This window comes from Periplaneta americana, chromosome 2, assembly GCF_040183065.1.
Source record: "Periplaneta americana isolate PAMFEO1 chromosome 2, P.americana_PAMFEO1_priV1, whole genome shotgun sequence".
NCBI lineage: Eukaryota > Metazoa > Arthropoda > Insecta > Blattodea > Blattidae > Periplaneta > Periplaneta americana.
In genome coordinates, this window is record NC_091118.1 from 128,741,273 (window position 1) to 128,756,472 (window position 15,200).

At 32.3% G+C, this 15,200-nt stretch overlaps 1 protein-coding gene across 2 annotated transcripts in view; it reads left to right on the forward strand.

Moving 5' to 3' along the window:
- The window catches only part of gb (solute carrier family 7 member genderblind), a 33,094-nt gene extending 18,526 nt beyond the window's left edge, over positions 1-14,568 (forward strand). For both annotated transcript variants that reach the window (XM_069818425.1, XM_069818426.1), the window contains exons 9-12: positions 495-591; positions 3,546-3,695; positions 6,717-6,894; positions 8,556-14,568. In XM_069818425.1, coding sequence (XP_069674526.1) covers positions 495-591; positions 3,546-3,695; positions 6,717-6,894; positions 8,556-8,608 — 478 coding nt within the window. In that variant the 3' untranslated portion in view covers positions 8,609-14,568. The remainder of the gene's footprint in view (positions 1-494; positions 592-3,545; positions 3,696-6,716; positions 6,895-8,555) is intronic.
- Positions 14,569-15,200: the final 632 nt, after the last annotated feature.

Below are 15,200 nucleotides of genomic sequence, written 5' to 3' on the forward strand. Positions count from 1 at the left end.
GGCACCAAATGGACCAGACTAGTTCCGGATACAAGATTTTACCGGATAATTGAATAAATACCAGTATATACAAAAAAAAAAGTTCGTATTTCATGGTGCCAAATACTGAAACTGCAGCCATGTGAAGCTTATTTCTCTGTCACTTACTCACAACTGAATTAACATAAAAGCTGTGAGAATTTTCCATATTAAAACACATCACACAACACAAATAATACACTAATTCTAGATTAGAATATTCACTGAAAATTAAAGCTCGTGCGAACTTTCTAATGTGGCAACACTGACGACTCAGACTGTGACAATTAGGCAGATTTAAACTTCCCCCTCCCCCAGCCAAAAGTGCCGTTGTTTTGGTGCCAGTTACAAGGGCTTTTACTGTACTTCATTCCTCGTGTACTTCTTCCCTATGTAAATGTATGTGATTTTTCAGACTAGCACAAGATTGTGCTTGAGAAATATTAGACTTGTTTAATACCTAATTCTTTTTACAGGATGTGTTTTGTTGGTGCAAGATATGGACATTTTCCAGCTATGCTTTCACATATCCACATTAAGAGGTTTACCCCCACTCCATCATTAGTATTTTTGGTATGTACAATAACTATTCACCACATCTGGTTATGATATACATTGGTTTTATGTTATGTTCCTGCAGTAAAATTAGTTCGTAATTTTTTTCCGTTCTAGGCATACTTAAATTTGGCATATTACTGCAAAATGGTGTTACAGAAAATGTCTTTATGAACATTTCCTACCTGCCGAACCATGATTCACGTTGCTTTGAATTTTAAGGGAGGAGATGGATGAAATGTTGATCATTTTCAGTCAAAAATCGCATTTTTGTTTTCTTGTGAAAAATGAATCAGCAATCTCTTATTTATATGTTGAGCCAGTTTCAATGTTCTGCGGTGCTTGGAAGCATAAAAATTACGCGATATATAAATGGCTGCACCCTTCAACTTCAGTTTCATGCAAACTTTACAAGTTGTTTTCTCACACTTTTTTTTTTCAGCACATTTCAGCACATAAACTATCACTGTCTACATTGTTACTCCTTCCTTTAGACATGCATCCTGATACTGCTGTATTTTCAAAATTGTCTCATAATAATTCCTTTCTATTATCTAACATTATTTGAAATATATTAACATTCTATGTATTTTAGCTTAATTCTGCTACATAGTTTGTATTTCAGTGTTTAATTAATAGTTCATAGTATTTTGTTGTTTAATTCGTAAATAACTCTTGTATACATGTAGCTCTTATCTAAATCAAATTGTTGAATTCTTTGTAAGTTGATACATATGTATGTATACTTTTTGCTGGTTGAGTGGAAGAGAAGGCCTTACGGCCTTAACTCTGCCAGCTAAAATAAATCATTATTATTATTATTGTTGTTATTATTATTATTATTATTATTATTATTATTATTATTATTATTATTATTATTATTATTATTATTATTATTATTATTATTATTATTATTTTGTCAGGTTCGAAGTGCAAAGGCTCTTACATGTTTTATGCTAGAAGTATGACATTTTTACTGCATGTTCTATATATTGTGGTTAATAAAATAGCGCATGGGTTTTATGATTAACTGAATACTTTTTTAAATAAAAAATGAAATATTTATAGTGGCAATGGAAAATTTTTATTTTTAGGTATACTTATAAAAAAATGTTTCCTCCTTTTGTAGTAAAGATATAGGAAAACTAATGTGTGATGTTTTTCTAAATATGGCACTGGTCTTGCAAATAAAATTTAAGATATTCTACTGAAAATCTGAGCGACACATTTCATTTGAAATATGTAAATTTATTCCAAATAATTTTGTTAATAACTCAGAAACTAATCAACTCACAGAAATGAAACTTCACCACATCATTATCTATCACACTGTTACTGTGTGTACAGATCCAGAAACAAAATTTGGACCACCTGAATTTTCCAAGTTCTAGTTATAATGTACTGTACATAAAATCAAGAATGTAGCTTGAAAAATGTAGGAAGTAGAAATTATACGCATAACCCCTTTAAGAAAAAAAAAATAGCATTTTAACATTTTTCTTCTGTAAATTGCATTTTTATTTTTATTTTCGTTATTTTCTCTGTAAAGCATTTTGTGTAAAATATGCAATGGATTTGACTTGAATTTTCAGTCACATGGGAAGTATATGTCTAACGAGGCCCACAGCTTGGTATAATGGTTAGCATGTCTGACTGTGAAACAAACATGATGGGATTCAAATTCTCATTGGGACAAGTTATCTGGTTAGGATTTTTCCAAGTTTTTCTCTCACCAATTGAAGCAGAATTGCTGGGTGAATTTCGGTGTTGTACCTCGGACTTATTTTGCCATCATTTTTTCACATGTTATTGTCATTGCTACCATAGACCAGGTTAAGTTCACAGTGTAGTGTGTCATATACGAAACACAACAAAATGCAAAGAATGATGCATATGTTTATAATGCAATAGGAGGAAGCGTATTGCATCAACTTCATAGGTTATTAGTAAGTTAAATATTCTATTTCACTGGATACTATCGCATATAGGAATCCTTGTAAATGAAACAGCTAACTTGCTACCAGATTATCAAAAGACAAAAATCTAAAACATGAACCGACCTACTCTGAAAGCCATTCCAAATGCAAATCAAAATTATGAATAAAATGGAAGCCAGTGCAACAGCATAGCTGATACAAAATAAGTTTATGTAAAATATTCAAAATTGCACTAAACAGAAAAAACAAATGACAGTATCTTGGTTTGATTTTGGATACAATAAAACATTAACAGTACTGTACTTAATTAAAGAACAGCATTCATTATATGCAGAGCTTTTCTGCTGGAACGTGCTGGAAAGGTGTTCCTGCACCTTTTTGTTGTATTTTTCGTCATAGAACCAAGAAGTAAATTATGTTTAACATAATCGTCTCTCTATCTGCTATAATATATTCTACACACAATTCCACCACGTTTTTCTCCAAAAGAAAGGCAATGGTTATATATACACATTGTAAAGATTGTAATACAGAAAAGAAGTCACTGCAGCACTTAATGAATTGTCAGCGGTATGGAGAAAGAAAGATCTCTGGTGTAAAGCAATGCTCATAAGATTGAAGAAAATCTCGTAGATGTGAGTTAAAGAGGACTGGAATATTTGCTGCTGCTTCTTCTTCTTCTTCTTCTTCTATTTCATTCAAAATTTAAAAACTGCTCTCCTCTGATTATTAATTGCCGTAAATTGTGCATTTTCAAAACCAATGCCTTTAATTCTTTAAATATATTTTCCATGAAATTGAACGTGAAATCTGTAATCATAAGTCTACATTAGGATATCTTGAAAAGTATTGCTGTATGTAATCAACTAATTAAAATCATATATCTTGCACTCTTTCTAATGTGATCATGATCAAAAGCTTTATAAATCTCTGTATTCAGATTTTCTTTTGCTGCATTACAATTTAACATTAATTGAAAAAATATAATTAAGAATTTTGTATTTGTTTTAATTACCTATTTCTTTGTGTTCACAGAATGCATTGTCTCTAGTTATGTTGAGTACTAGTGACGTCTATTTGCTCATCACATACTCCAGTATTGTTGAAACAGTATTCATCATGCTATCAGTCGCTGGTATTCTGTGGCTAAGGTGGAAACGTCCAGAAATGGTCAGACCAATTAAGGTATGTAATTTACCAATATTTAAAAAAATTTAATACTCTGTGAGAAATTTCTGTGTGCTATTTCATATTTGTAGTGTGAATTTATAATTCACACTACAATTTGTGGCTGTAATATTTACTATACAACATATTATATACATCCGGAATCTTTTACCGTCGAAAGACTCATCATACTATGTTTACAGTTTTTCTTGGGAAGGATAAATGCAGTAGCTTCCCATAGTTTTCTGCATACTACTCTTTGTTTCACAACGAGTAAAAGTCAGGAGAGAAGAAGAAATGTCCAAAGGAAGTGAAATAGTAAGGAGGAGTATGAGAAGGATGCCTTTTAACATCTACTTAGTGAAGAACTGTTTTCAGAACATGGGAGGAGTGATAGTTGAAGGAAGAAGAATAAAGTGCATAAGATTTGCCGATCATAAGGCATTGTTAGCACAAGAGGAGATGACTCTAAGGTACATGCTACTGAAGCTAAATGACAGTTGTGAGCAGTAAAGGATGAAGATAAATGCAAACAAGACGACCATGGTTGTCAGAAGAAAAATAAAGAAGGTAAACTTGCGAATACTAAATGAGGCAATAGAGCAAGTGGACAGCTTCAAATACTTGGGGTGTACTCTTATATAAGCTATATATATATATATATATATATATATATATATATATATATATATATGAGCTGCTGGCAGGATGTCAAATGGAGGATAGTAATGGCAAAGGAAGCTTTTAATAGAAAAAGGAGCATCTTCATCAGATCTCTGGAAAAAGAACTAAGAAAGAGATTAGTGAAGTCCTTTTTGTGAAGTGTAGCATTGTATGGAACAGAAACATGGGCATTATGACAAAGTGAAGAGAAGCGAATATAAGCATTTGAAATGTGGATATGGAGAAGGATGGAGTGTGTGAAATGGACAGAGTAAAAAACGAAGCTGTGTTGGAAAGAGTGGATGAAGAAAGAATGACGCTGAAACTGAGTCATGGTTGAGAAGAAACTGCCTACTGAAGAATGTACTGGAAGGAATTGTGAACAGGAGAAGAGTTCAGGGCAGAAGAAGATATCAGGTGATAGACGACATTAAGATATATGGATCATATGTGGAGACAAAGAGAAAGGCAGAAAATAGGAAAGACTAGAGAATGCTGGGCTTGCAGTGAAAGACCTGCCCTTGGGGAGAACACTATGAATGAATGCATGAATGATCGTTATTTGCAGAGGTTAGGTACTTAGTCATATTTATATTTATTCATCACACCTATTGGCTATGGTTCGCCACCACATGACTGTATATGGGTTACGCATAACTTTATAATTTCAGTATCTACTATTTTACTCTTTTCAGACGTGTGCTTTTCCTATGTTTTTCTATGCTATTCATACTATTAGTTAGGCACTTAGAAAACTATGTGATTGCAGAACAAATGATCCTGCGGGGAAAAAAATGTGAGTTGGGTTCCTGCAGAACACTGTTCACTATACATTTTTGCTAATACTGTATGCTAATTATTCCATGTATCGTTCTTGTGAGGAACAGTTTACTTATATTGTGCATCTTATACGTAAATGTACTTTATACATTCTTTTCTTTGCAATAGTACACTTGATACATGTTTTTTTGTGTATCAGTATTCTCACTGTCACTTCTTGTTCATTCATTCACACATCTACAAGCAAGCATACAAACACATAGCTTAGTTAAAAAAATTCCTAGACAATAAATATTGAAAACTTTTTACAGAAAACAATTCAAGTGTGAAATAAAGGAAACTGTAAACAGTGCTTTTTCATAAGTAACTGATCACTCTAAAATTTTACCGACAAGGATGATTCTCGGACATATTATTATATCCTTGCCAATATATTTATTTCCTGGTACTGTACAGCCTATCTAGTCAAATATGCCTGCTCTACTGTTTTCACTGTAAGAAAAATCCTATTGTAAACTCTAGCATGTTGCTGTCATACCTCTGATTGGCTACCAGTTGAAGTACTCACACGATGCAGGAAAATATAGTTCCGTATTTGGAAACCATAATCTTGTATTATTTGAAAATAAAAAATTGAATTCTAGTTCTTAAATACGATGAAACATATAACTTCACTTACATGTAAAACGCTATGTAAAAGAAAAGCTACTTTTATATTTTGTTATATGCTATGAACGCGGATGAATACCAAGAGTAATACCGAGGATGTGATTTGAGACATTATAAGCTGTGTTGAATTACCCTGAATTTACATCTGCTGTGTTGAAATGGTCTGGGTTCCTTGTGCATCTGTTGATGCAGAAACGTTTTTTCTCAATGTATAATTTAAATGGTAGTGGCCATAGGCGCAGAATGAAAGAAAATAATATTGTCACTTCTGCTGTGCTTTCATTTCACAAATAGAAACAACAGATGTTACGTAATACAAATAATGTTTTTTTTTCTGAGTGTTATGAAGTTGTGTTCAGTTTTAATATGTAGAATAAATTGTCTTTTTTATCATTATTTTTACGACTAATACGTAATATAGCGTTATTTTTCACGTAAAAATCACTTTCCAATTTATTCGAAATTATTGCGATTATCTTACAATTGATTAGCGATAAAATGCAAAATATAATATTTTTATCACGATTTTTTTTCGAAATTAGTATGAAATTCTGTGGTCTCTAGTCCATAATGTTACTCGCCACAGTTGATAAAGCATCGTAAAATAACCAATTTAAAAATGTTACTCATCAGCTGCAACACAAAGCAAGGCACAGTAGTTCAATGGGGATGACTCACGCCGCCTTCTATTGTACATAGTAGAGGGACTATAGAACACAGTTAACCTGAAACCACTTGCCTCTCTCCCATCGGAGTTTTGCTCCCTGGTGATGAGTAAACTGCATGGATTGTTTGCAGATTATGATTTCTCTTTCTCACTTTGATCCTCCAACTATTTAGAACTCTCTTGAGTAACAACTATGTACCTGTACTTGATTCTGTGAGGATATTAGAAATACTAAATTCTATGTACTTCCTCTGTTTCAGGTATCACTTTGGGTACCAGTGGCTTTCTTAGTAGTCTGTCTGTTCCTTGTGATTGTTCTGTGTTATGAACGGCCACTTGAAGTCCTTATGGGGTTGGTCATTACAGTAACTGGCTTCCCCGCTTTCTATTTTGGTGTTGTGTGGAAGAAGAAACCTGTTTGGTTTCAGAATTTTATCTGTAAGTATATTTTTACTATGTTAAACAAGTAATCATCTTAACTTCTTTTACTTTTTACTCCTTATTATAATGTAATTAAAGGGGTATGGTTGAAATTCAACATTAACACTAAAATAGGTGCTCGTCTCTGCTGGAATGTCAATTTTTTAATTCTATTGTCCATATATTCTAAGTTTCGCACCCATTTCTTCCGGTAAGATTAATTGCTTTTAATTACTCTATTGATTCTAATGTACTTTTGTAATTTTACAGCAACAACATTTTATCAAATTTATCAACTAGTTAAACTTCCCTGTTACTTGATTTATATTTCTATATGAAACTTTCTGTATATTTCTAGAGGTATATACCAGACATTCACTATCAGAATATGTTTCCGAGGCTTGTGTGAATTGTTCGATATTCACTCAACTCTACCTAACATTATAAAAGTAATATTTCAGTTATAATGAATGAGATAAAGAATGTCCAAGCATTTAATGTATTTTTACTAAATGTTTTCCCAAAACATAAAAAATAATGTGCAGTGCTAAGTAAATAGGTTACAAGTTTTGAGATGGCTGATAATTGTAGTTACTGGTAGTAGTTTCTGGAAGGTGTTATTAGGTGCCAGTACAAGCCAGCTTGCATGTAGCAGATGCCTCAGTGGACTGAAATGTCTGTACAAAGAGAGAAAGAGAGAGAGAGAGCGCTATATGTTTGCGAGGTTGCAATGTCTTACATATGCTTCTGCCAGGGTATTATATTAGCAGGCAAGAGTAAGAGAAAGAAATACATTTTCTAGTGTAAGAAATACTTCTATTGTAAATTATAATTATGTTATTTCAACAAGTAGTTTTGTAAGGTGTCAGTGCTACTTGGAGTTGTATAACGAAATGAAACACAATTATTAGTAATTCACTAACATGCAATATATAAAATAAAGAATTAATGTCTCTATAAAAAAAAAAGTATACACTCCACATATATTTCAATTTCAAGTGTGCGAAAAATGTTTATTGAATGACTCACGATTGAAACTTGGAATATAGGTTGATAGTTCGGGATACAATTTAAAAAATCCAGACCTACTCACCAGGGAATACTGCTCTATCACGACAATGCCAGCCCTCATATAGCTCGATTAACCCAGCAGAGAATTGAACAGATAGGCTGGGAATATATTAAACTTCTGCCTTACAGCTCTGACTTAATCTCAAGCGATTGTCACCCTTTTTTTCTGCTAAAAAGTCATTTATGCAGCAGACATTTCATGGATGGTAGACAGATTGAATGTGAGGTGCAAATGTGGCTGAGATATGAGACTAAAGGCATTTATGCTGCAGGTTTTGGTTAAGTGTTGCAATGTTGTTTGAGATTATGTTGAGAAATAATAATAACAAATATTATCAACTGTGCGTTGTGTGGATGTGGAGCTACATTTATATTCTTCCCCCATGAGGAATCGAACCAGCGCGCATTCCGTAACGCGAGTCCTAGGCAGCATGCCTTAGACCATGGTATGGGACAGCAGGGGGAAAGAATCCCATAAAAATCTTACTGTGTTCTTTATACTACACAGTTTCAAATTATGTTCTACAAATTTCATGGTAATTAAAATATTCGCTTTTTTTCAGTCAAAATAATATTTATCTGTAGCAATTTTTTTTTTTCTGTTATAGGTAAAGTGACATGCAATGTACAGAAATTATTTTTATCGGCAAGAGAAGAATAAATGTCACTACTGTCAGAGCATAGCACTTCATCACTTGGCTGCATATATTTGGCATCTGTGGACCACATTATGACTACTTACAATAGTTACATGTACCAGATGCCTCTTTGAACTAATGATACAAGAACAATTGAAGACATGTCTGTGCAAAAAGTCTAAGTGCCAATTTTTCTAATTTCATTTTATTCACTCTATAAGAGTGTTACATCTATACGAGAATATCCTTCTAAATGGGTTCTGTCATAGCTTAACTGTAAATGACTCATTTGTGTGCCGAAAGATGGTATTAGAGGAATCTCAACATGCATTTGGCACTGTTTTTCATCATTATCTCAGAAATTTGTTTTTGGCACTTAGTCTCTTTGGGAAGATAGATCTTCAGTTACTGCAATCAGTAATAAAGTATTTAATGTACACTAGCAATCACTAAGTTAAAGTAATGAATATCGTCAAAATATTTTAAGTTCATTATTTTTCAAATATCCTTTAAATTCATAACAACTATTCTGTGTCTTGTAAAAAAGCAAAGAAGTAACGCAGTATTTCAGGCTCATTGCTTTTAGCTTATTGGATCTATTGTACAAAGGAACTGATATAGTATTTGGATTTAAGAACATGTGATTAACTCAATCTATTGTGCATTAATAGTTGTATTTCGACCCTTTGTTTAAGAAGTAATTTACATGAATGACAAAAAAAAAACTTTTTATTTACTGCATCAAAATATAGTTTTCCCCAAGAGTTCAAAACATAAAACCGTATAAAATAAAAAGCAACAACATGTTATAATTAATAGAAATCTGAAAGTCTGGATTTTGTTAATGTGGTGGACGTTATTCTAGTTTTTAGATGTTAAATTAATACTATTTTATGTGTACATTTGCTGCAATCAAGATTTATTCAAATAAAGGCGACACTGTGGGCAGTTTTATCACTTCTGCCATCTGGAACAAAATGTTACAGTAAAACAAGTTCTGTCACAGAACTAAGCAAGATATTATTATGTGAAACTGTTCTATTTCAAAGACTTCAGTATTTCACAGTCATCTGTTACAGATATATTTCATATGGTATAGCTCTGTATTTTGTGCAGCTCTTGACTCCATTTTCCCGAGCTCTTTATTGCTTCTTTTATATTGACCTTCGTAAAGTGAACTTTCCGCAAAATTCTCGAGGCTTTTTCCAGCATTCTGAACACTATGACCCTTTCATTCTTCCAGTGAAGGGCAGTGATATCCACCAGAATAATTTCGGAGTTCTAACTGCTCCCTGTCCCCCTCCTCTTTGCCTAGTTCAGAAATTTTGTACCCTTTTCTGGCCTTTTATTTGTATGATCTCTCCTTTCCCTTATTCTGTCATCTCAGCATTGAATCTCCCTCATGAAGATTGGGTTTCTTCCTACTAACCAAATCAAATTAGCATTGAATTGCACCTTGTATGGTTTAAGCATCGTATATTAGTAGCCTCTTCATTCAGCGAATTAAGCTGTATGTGGAGTCATGAGAAATTTCTTCCTCACCGTCTCAGCTTTAATCATTCCTGATTCTGGGCCTGCACCTAATTAACTTCTCACTTCTTTTCAGTCTTCTGTTAAATGATTTTCTCTCTATTTTATCATGAAAGTGAGAAAGATATCGGAGGTTATTATATTATTATAAATTCCATTGCGTCATTTAATAAAAAATTTCTCCTCCCCTAATTGCTACTTCATTGCCTAGCCCTCTTATTTGTATTCCGTGAATCAAGGAGAATGCAGTTTGTCTTGCACAGCTGTTATCATGGCCATTGATCAGGTTTCATTTATATGTATTTAGTAACCACATTTTTGCTTATATTTTCTGTTATGTCAACAGTTTGTAACTTCATGTTTGAAGAGTTTTGTGTTGGTAATAGCATTTTTGTTGACATACCAAAGGTCTTACAGGGTGTTTTAATGTTGTCGAAGTTTGTCTTCCAATTCGCATTGGGAAGGATAATATGAGATATTTAAAGATAAAAAAGGGCTAGAAAATTTTATGAAAAATATAAAAGAAATGCTTTAGAAATGAAATAATATTAAGATGGAACTACAGCATTACTGCAGAAAGTGTAACAGGTGTTAAAGAAAAGGAATGAAGAAGAAATGTTGAAGTTTCTAACAAATTGGCAACAATCATTTGAGAATTGTGTGGTTAAAGAAAATATGTCATTTTGTAATCATAGTCCATACTGAAACATATTCAATTTAAGTTTATTGCAAAGTGGCAGCTGTTATTTGATACACTTTGTGGCCCTTATAATTTCTGAGATTAACTAATTAAGGGTATAGAAAACGATATAAAGTAGATGAGAAAAGATCTTTTACTTAATTTATTTTTCTATCATGTGAAATTTATAAATTCCAAATTATTTCTTATGCCATTATGTTATTTGTGCAGTATATTGGTTAAAGTGTAACAACAGTTACATATTAATCCTATAGGAAGTATGTTCATTTTGTTATTTCCAACCTTGGAAAAAAAAAAAGAAGGAAATCGTCTTTTGAAAGAAATATGTCTCACTTTTTGTGAGAAAAGAGACTTTATAATCATGTTTGCCTTGTTAGTTTTGTGAAGAATAATTTTTAAGAGTTTTAAATGCTATAAGAAAAATTGGAGATATAAAATTACTAGATGTTTTTGTGTGTAATGTGTTGAAATTACTCAAATATTTTGTAAAGATTGAAATAACACATTTTATAAATGTTACATGATTGGCTTGTAACCATACTTGGAAATGTTCGTTATTGGAGAAATTTTTCACTAGTATGAGCCCATAGCAGTAGACACTGAAGGCGATTATAATGGTGGTGGGCTTGTACATTCTATGAAGGAGATTATAATGATGATGAGCTTGTACATTCTAGCTGGTTAAGTAACATAGAACAACTATGGAAGACTTGTATTTGAATTAGTTTTCTGTTCAGAATTATATTAACCATTTTCTAATAGGTCGTGGGAGTACATATGTTGAGATAAAAGTAAATATATTATCGTTTGCATGAATATTTTTAGTGTAAGTTCCTTATTTGTGTGCGTACCCACTTGCTATTCATGTTCAATTGAAGACGCTCTCTATGTGTAGGTTTTGTTGTTTCTTTATGAGATTTTGTGAATAGATATTTACATAGGTGCAGATATTTATTCTGCATCTTATTTCTGTAAATATTTTTAAGGATAGAGGCTGTTGTTAATTATAATTTCTCTGCTAACACTGATTGTGATATTCTGATTTAAATATTGCCTCCTTTCGTATAATTTTAGTATAAATGTTCTGTGTTTACCTACCAAAGTACCTTAAAACTAGGCTGTACATCAGCATTAATTTTGTGTATATTTCTAAGTCATGATAATATACGGTAGTAAATTTTCGTTAGCATAAATAATTTTTAATCTATAAACAAAATTATTCATGTGTGTTTCTTGAACGAACTGGATAATAGGATTGATCGTAAACATGAAGTATCATTGTTGTTTAAACACATTAAAAAAGAAATCTTATTGCATTTTCTCTAAATAATTGTCTTATTTATATTACAATCAGATAGTGATATGGGACACATTTAGAATAATATCACCGCATCTGGACATCAAATGATAGAGGGGAAATGGGAGAACCCCAAGAAGAAACCCTCTGCAATGTCTGCTTTGTCTACAGCAAATTCCGTAACAACCTAGCTGGGGATCGAACCTGGATTGGTTCGATGGAAGACTAGCATGCTATGGCACCCACTTGGACTGACAACCTGAATGGGTTTTTTTTACGAGGCTTTCCCTAACTGTTAGACGAATCCTGGCCACATCTCACCAAAATCCAACTTACTATCAGCTATTCCATCGAAGCAAAGTAACATAGTAGTTTATATAGCATCGTTAAATAAAAAGACTAAAAATATGTGACTGGATACTCAGAGCAAATTGCCAAGTGACCATCATATATCTCTCTATGCAGTCCCATCTCCACTCACGCATATTACTATTTACATTCAGACTGATAGGTCTGTTTTCAAATAATGGTTTACCTGTTATCAGTAACTATACAAATTGCATGTCAGTGGCTCTATTTATCCTTAATTTGCTGATAGAAGCTATACCCATGACGTGAATGTATGAGTATCATGAAGTTGTTTCTGCTAGTTGAATGCGTGGAAACTGTTAAATTAGTTTGTTTTCAGTGGCAGATTCTTGATATGTACATCCTTCTTGCTTCTAATTACAGTGAAATTAAACAGGTATCAAGATCTTTTATGTTAACAAAGGAGCACCACACGGAGGTGATTTTTTGTTACTTCCATAAGAACTACGACTCAGATACCATAATAGTCACTAATTCCTGTACATGTAACACTCAACATGTGTATGAAACGTTCTATGAAAATGGTTGACATTATAATGAAGCATGTAGAATTTATTTTCCCTTTGGAACAGTTTTGGTACATGGATTATTGTCCTTAATAAATAATTTCCTTTACACATGACAGTGGTAGAATATGAATGGGAATTTTCCATAATTTGCATTTGGTGTTCTAATACCACATTTCGATATAAAAGCATTTAAAATAGTGGTCAGTGGAAGTATTAAATCTTGCATCACTAAATATATTTTTCTAGCTTCATGTTTCTACATGGGTTATATTAAAAAGTTATAATCTAGGTGTAAAAACAAGTCTAAACGAAGTTTTTGTTCAAAAGAAAGAATTGTTACGTGCGTATTAATTTAAAACATGAACCAAATAGACATTTGATCTATTGAGAAATACTAGTGTTACACTGTATTGTAATTTTAGTATTTTTTAAAGTCAGCCTGGGTGGTGCAGTCGGTAGAGTGCTGGCCTTCTGTGCCCGAGGTTGGGAGTTCAATTCCAGCCCACATCGATGGCATTTAAGTGTGCTTAAATGCTACAGGTTCATGTCTGTAGATTTACTGGCATGTAAAAGAACTCCTGTGGGACAAAATTCCGGCACACCGGTGACGCTGATATAACCTGGGTAGTTGCAAACCTCGTTAAATAAACCATCATTTTTAGTATTTTTTTATGAATTCAACAGCGCCATTATATACATATAGCTATTTACATTTCCAAGCATTTATATTTAGAAGGGACTACTACCACTAAATAAGTGACTTTATGTTGATGTACTTCCATCACAATTTTTTATGTAGTGCTCAAAAAAATTATTGTATATTTGCAGTAAAATAATATGCAAACATTTTTTTGAGCACTGTAATTTTCTTTTTAATCCAGAAGAATGTACGTTTTTTAGAGCATACATTTTTTTCCTTCAAGAAATAAATGCTCAGCAATAAATTCGTACATAGATTTATTCTCGTATCATAATGACTTGAAGATTTAGTTAAAATTAAGATATGTTAGTGTGATATTTTGAATAGTAATAGAAATGATATGACAATAACTAGTGTGTAATATAATTTCATTTTAATTTTAATTTGTTAATTTTTTTTTTTCTTGACAAGTTCCATATGGAATTATATCTATAAATGTATGGTCAGTGTTATCATGTTATGTTTTTTAGAGCATTGATGGAATTAAAATCTCATCTGCAGTGAAATGTTACCAAATTAAAACCTATTTTAGGAAAGTGATATTTTATTGTTTTTATTTCTTGACAAGTTCCATTTGGAATTACATCTATAAATAATATATTGTCATTGCTTTGATGTTATGTTTTTCAGAGCAATGATGGAATTAAAATCTCGTCTGGAGTGAAATGTTACCAAAATAATTGAAACTTTAAATTTAGGGAAAGTGATATTTTATTGTTTTGTATATCTTATTTGTAGAATTTTTGGCAGGGCATTTGTACTTAACAATTTGAAATTATTTATTATGAAATGTTGATTATCATGGTGGTGTCTTTAATACAAATTATGATTAAACTGTACATACATTAATTCTGTAATAAATTAATTTATGTTTGTAAGTTTTGAAATACTTCTCACCTTACAATTAATTTTGCCTTTTCTAATTGTTCTTCACCACTATCAGTCTTCAATAGCAGATCCTTCAACCTATTCCCTTCTTATTCTTGCAAGGATAACTAGACATTGTCAAATAATGAAACTTTCTGGTCTTAAGATCAACATGACACAAGACTATTGCTTACCACAATACCTAGAAAACGCAAGAGGGGGACATCTAACCCTTTTTTAAGAAAGATAAATCTGTATCTCTTTGCTGGGAATAGAATCTGGATCCCGTAGATTTATAATCAGAAACACTATCACTTGAACACCTGCAGATACCATTTTCACTTTGTGATCTTGCGACTACTGTGCTCACCATTAAATCCGAATTTGTGCACTCATGGTGTATACTCCATCCAATGGTGATGAATTTTTTATAGCAAATATCGTATATTTATGTCACATGAAAGAATCACATCTCTAGATGACAGGGCTTCAGATGACATTTGAACTCCTATTCATTATCCTTGGCTTATCACCCTATCCTATCATTACAGGTAATGAATTCAACCCTAGAAAAGGAATTCGACACTGCTATGTTAACATGGACTAGGAATTCCTAGGTGACTATCTGGAAGTATTGGTAAGA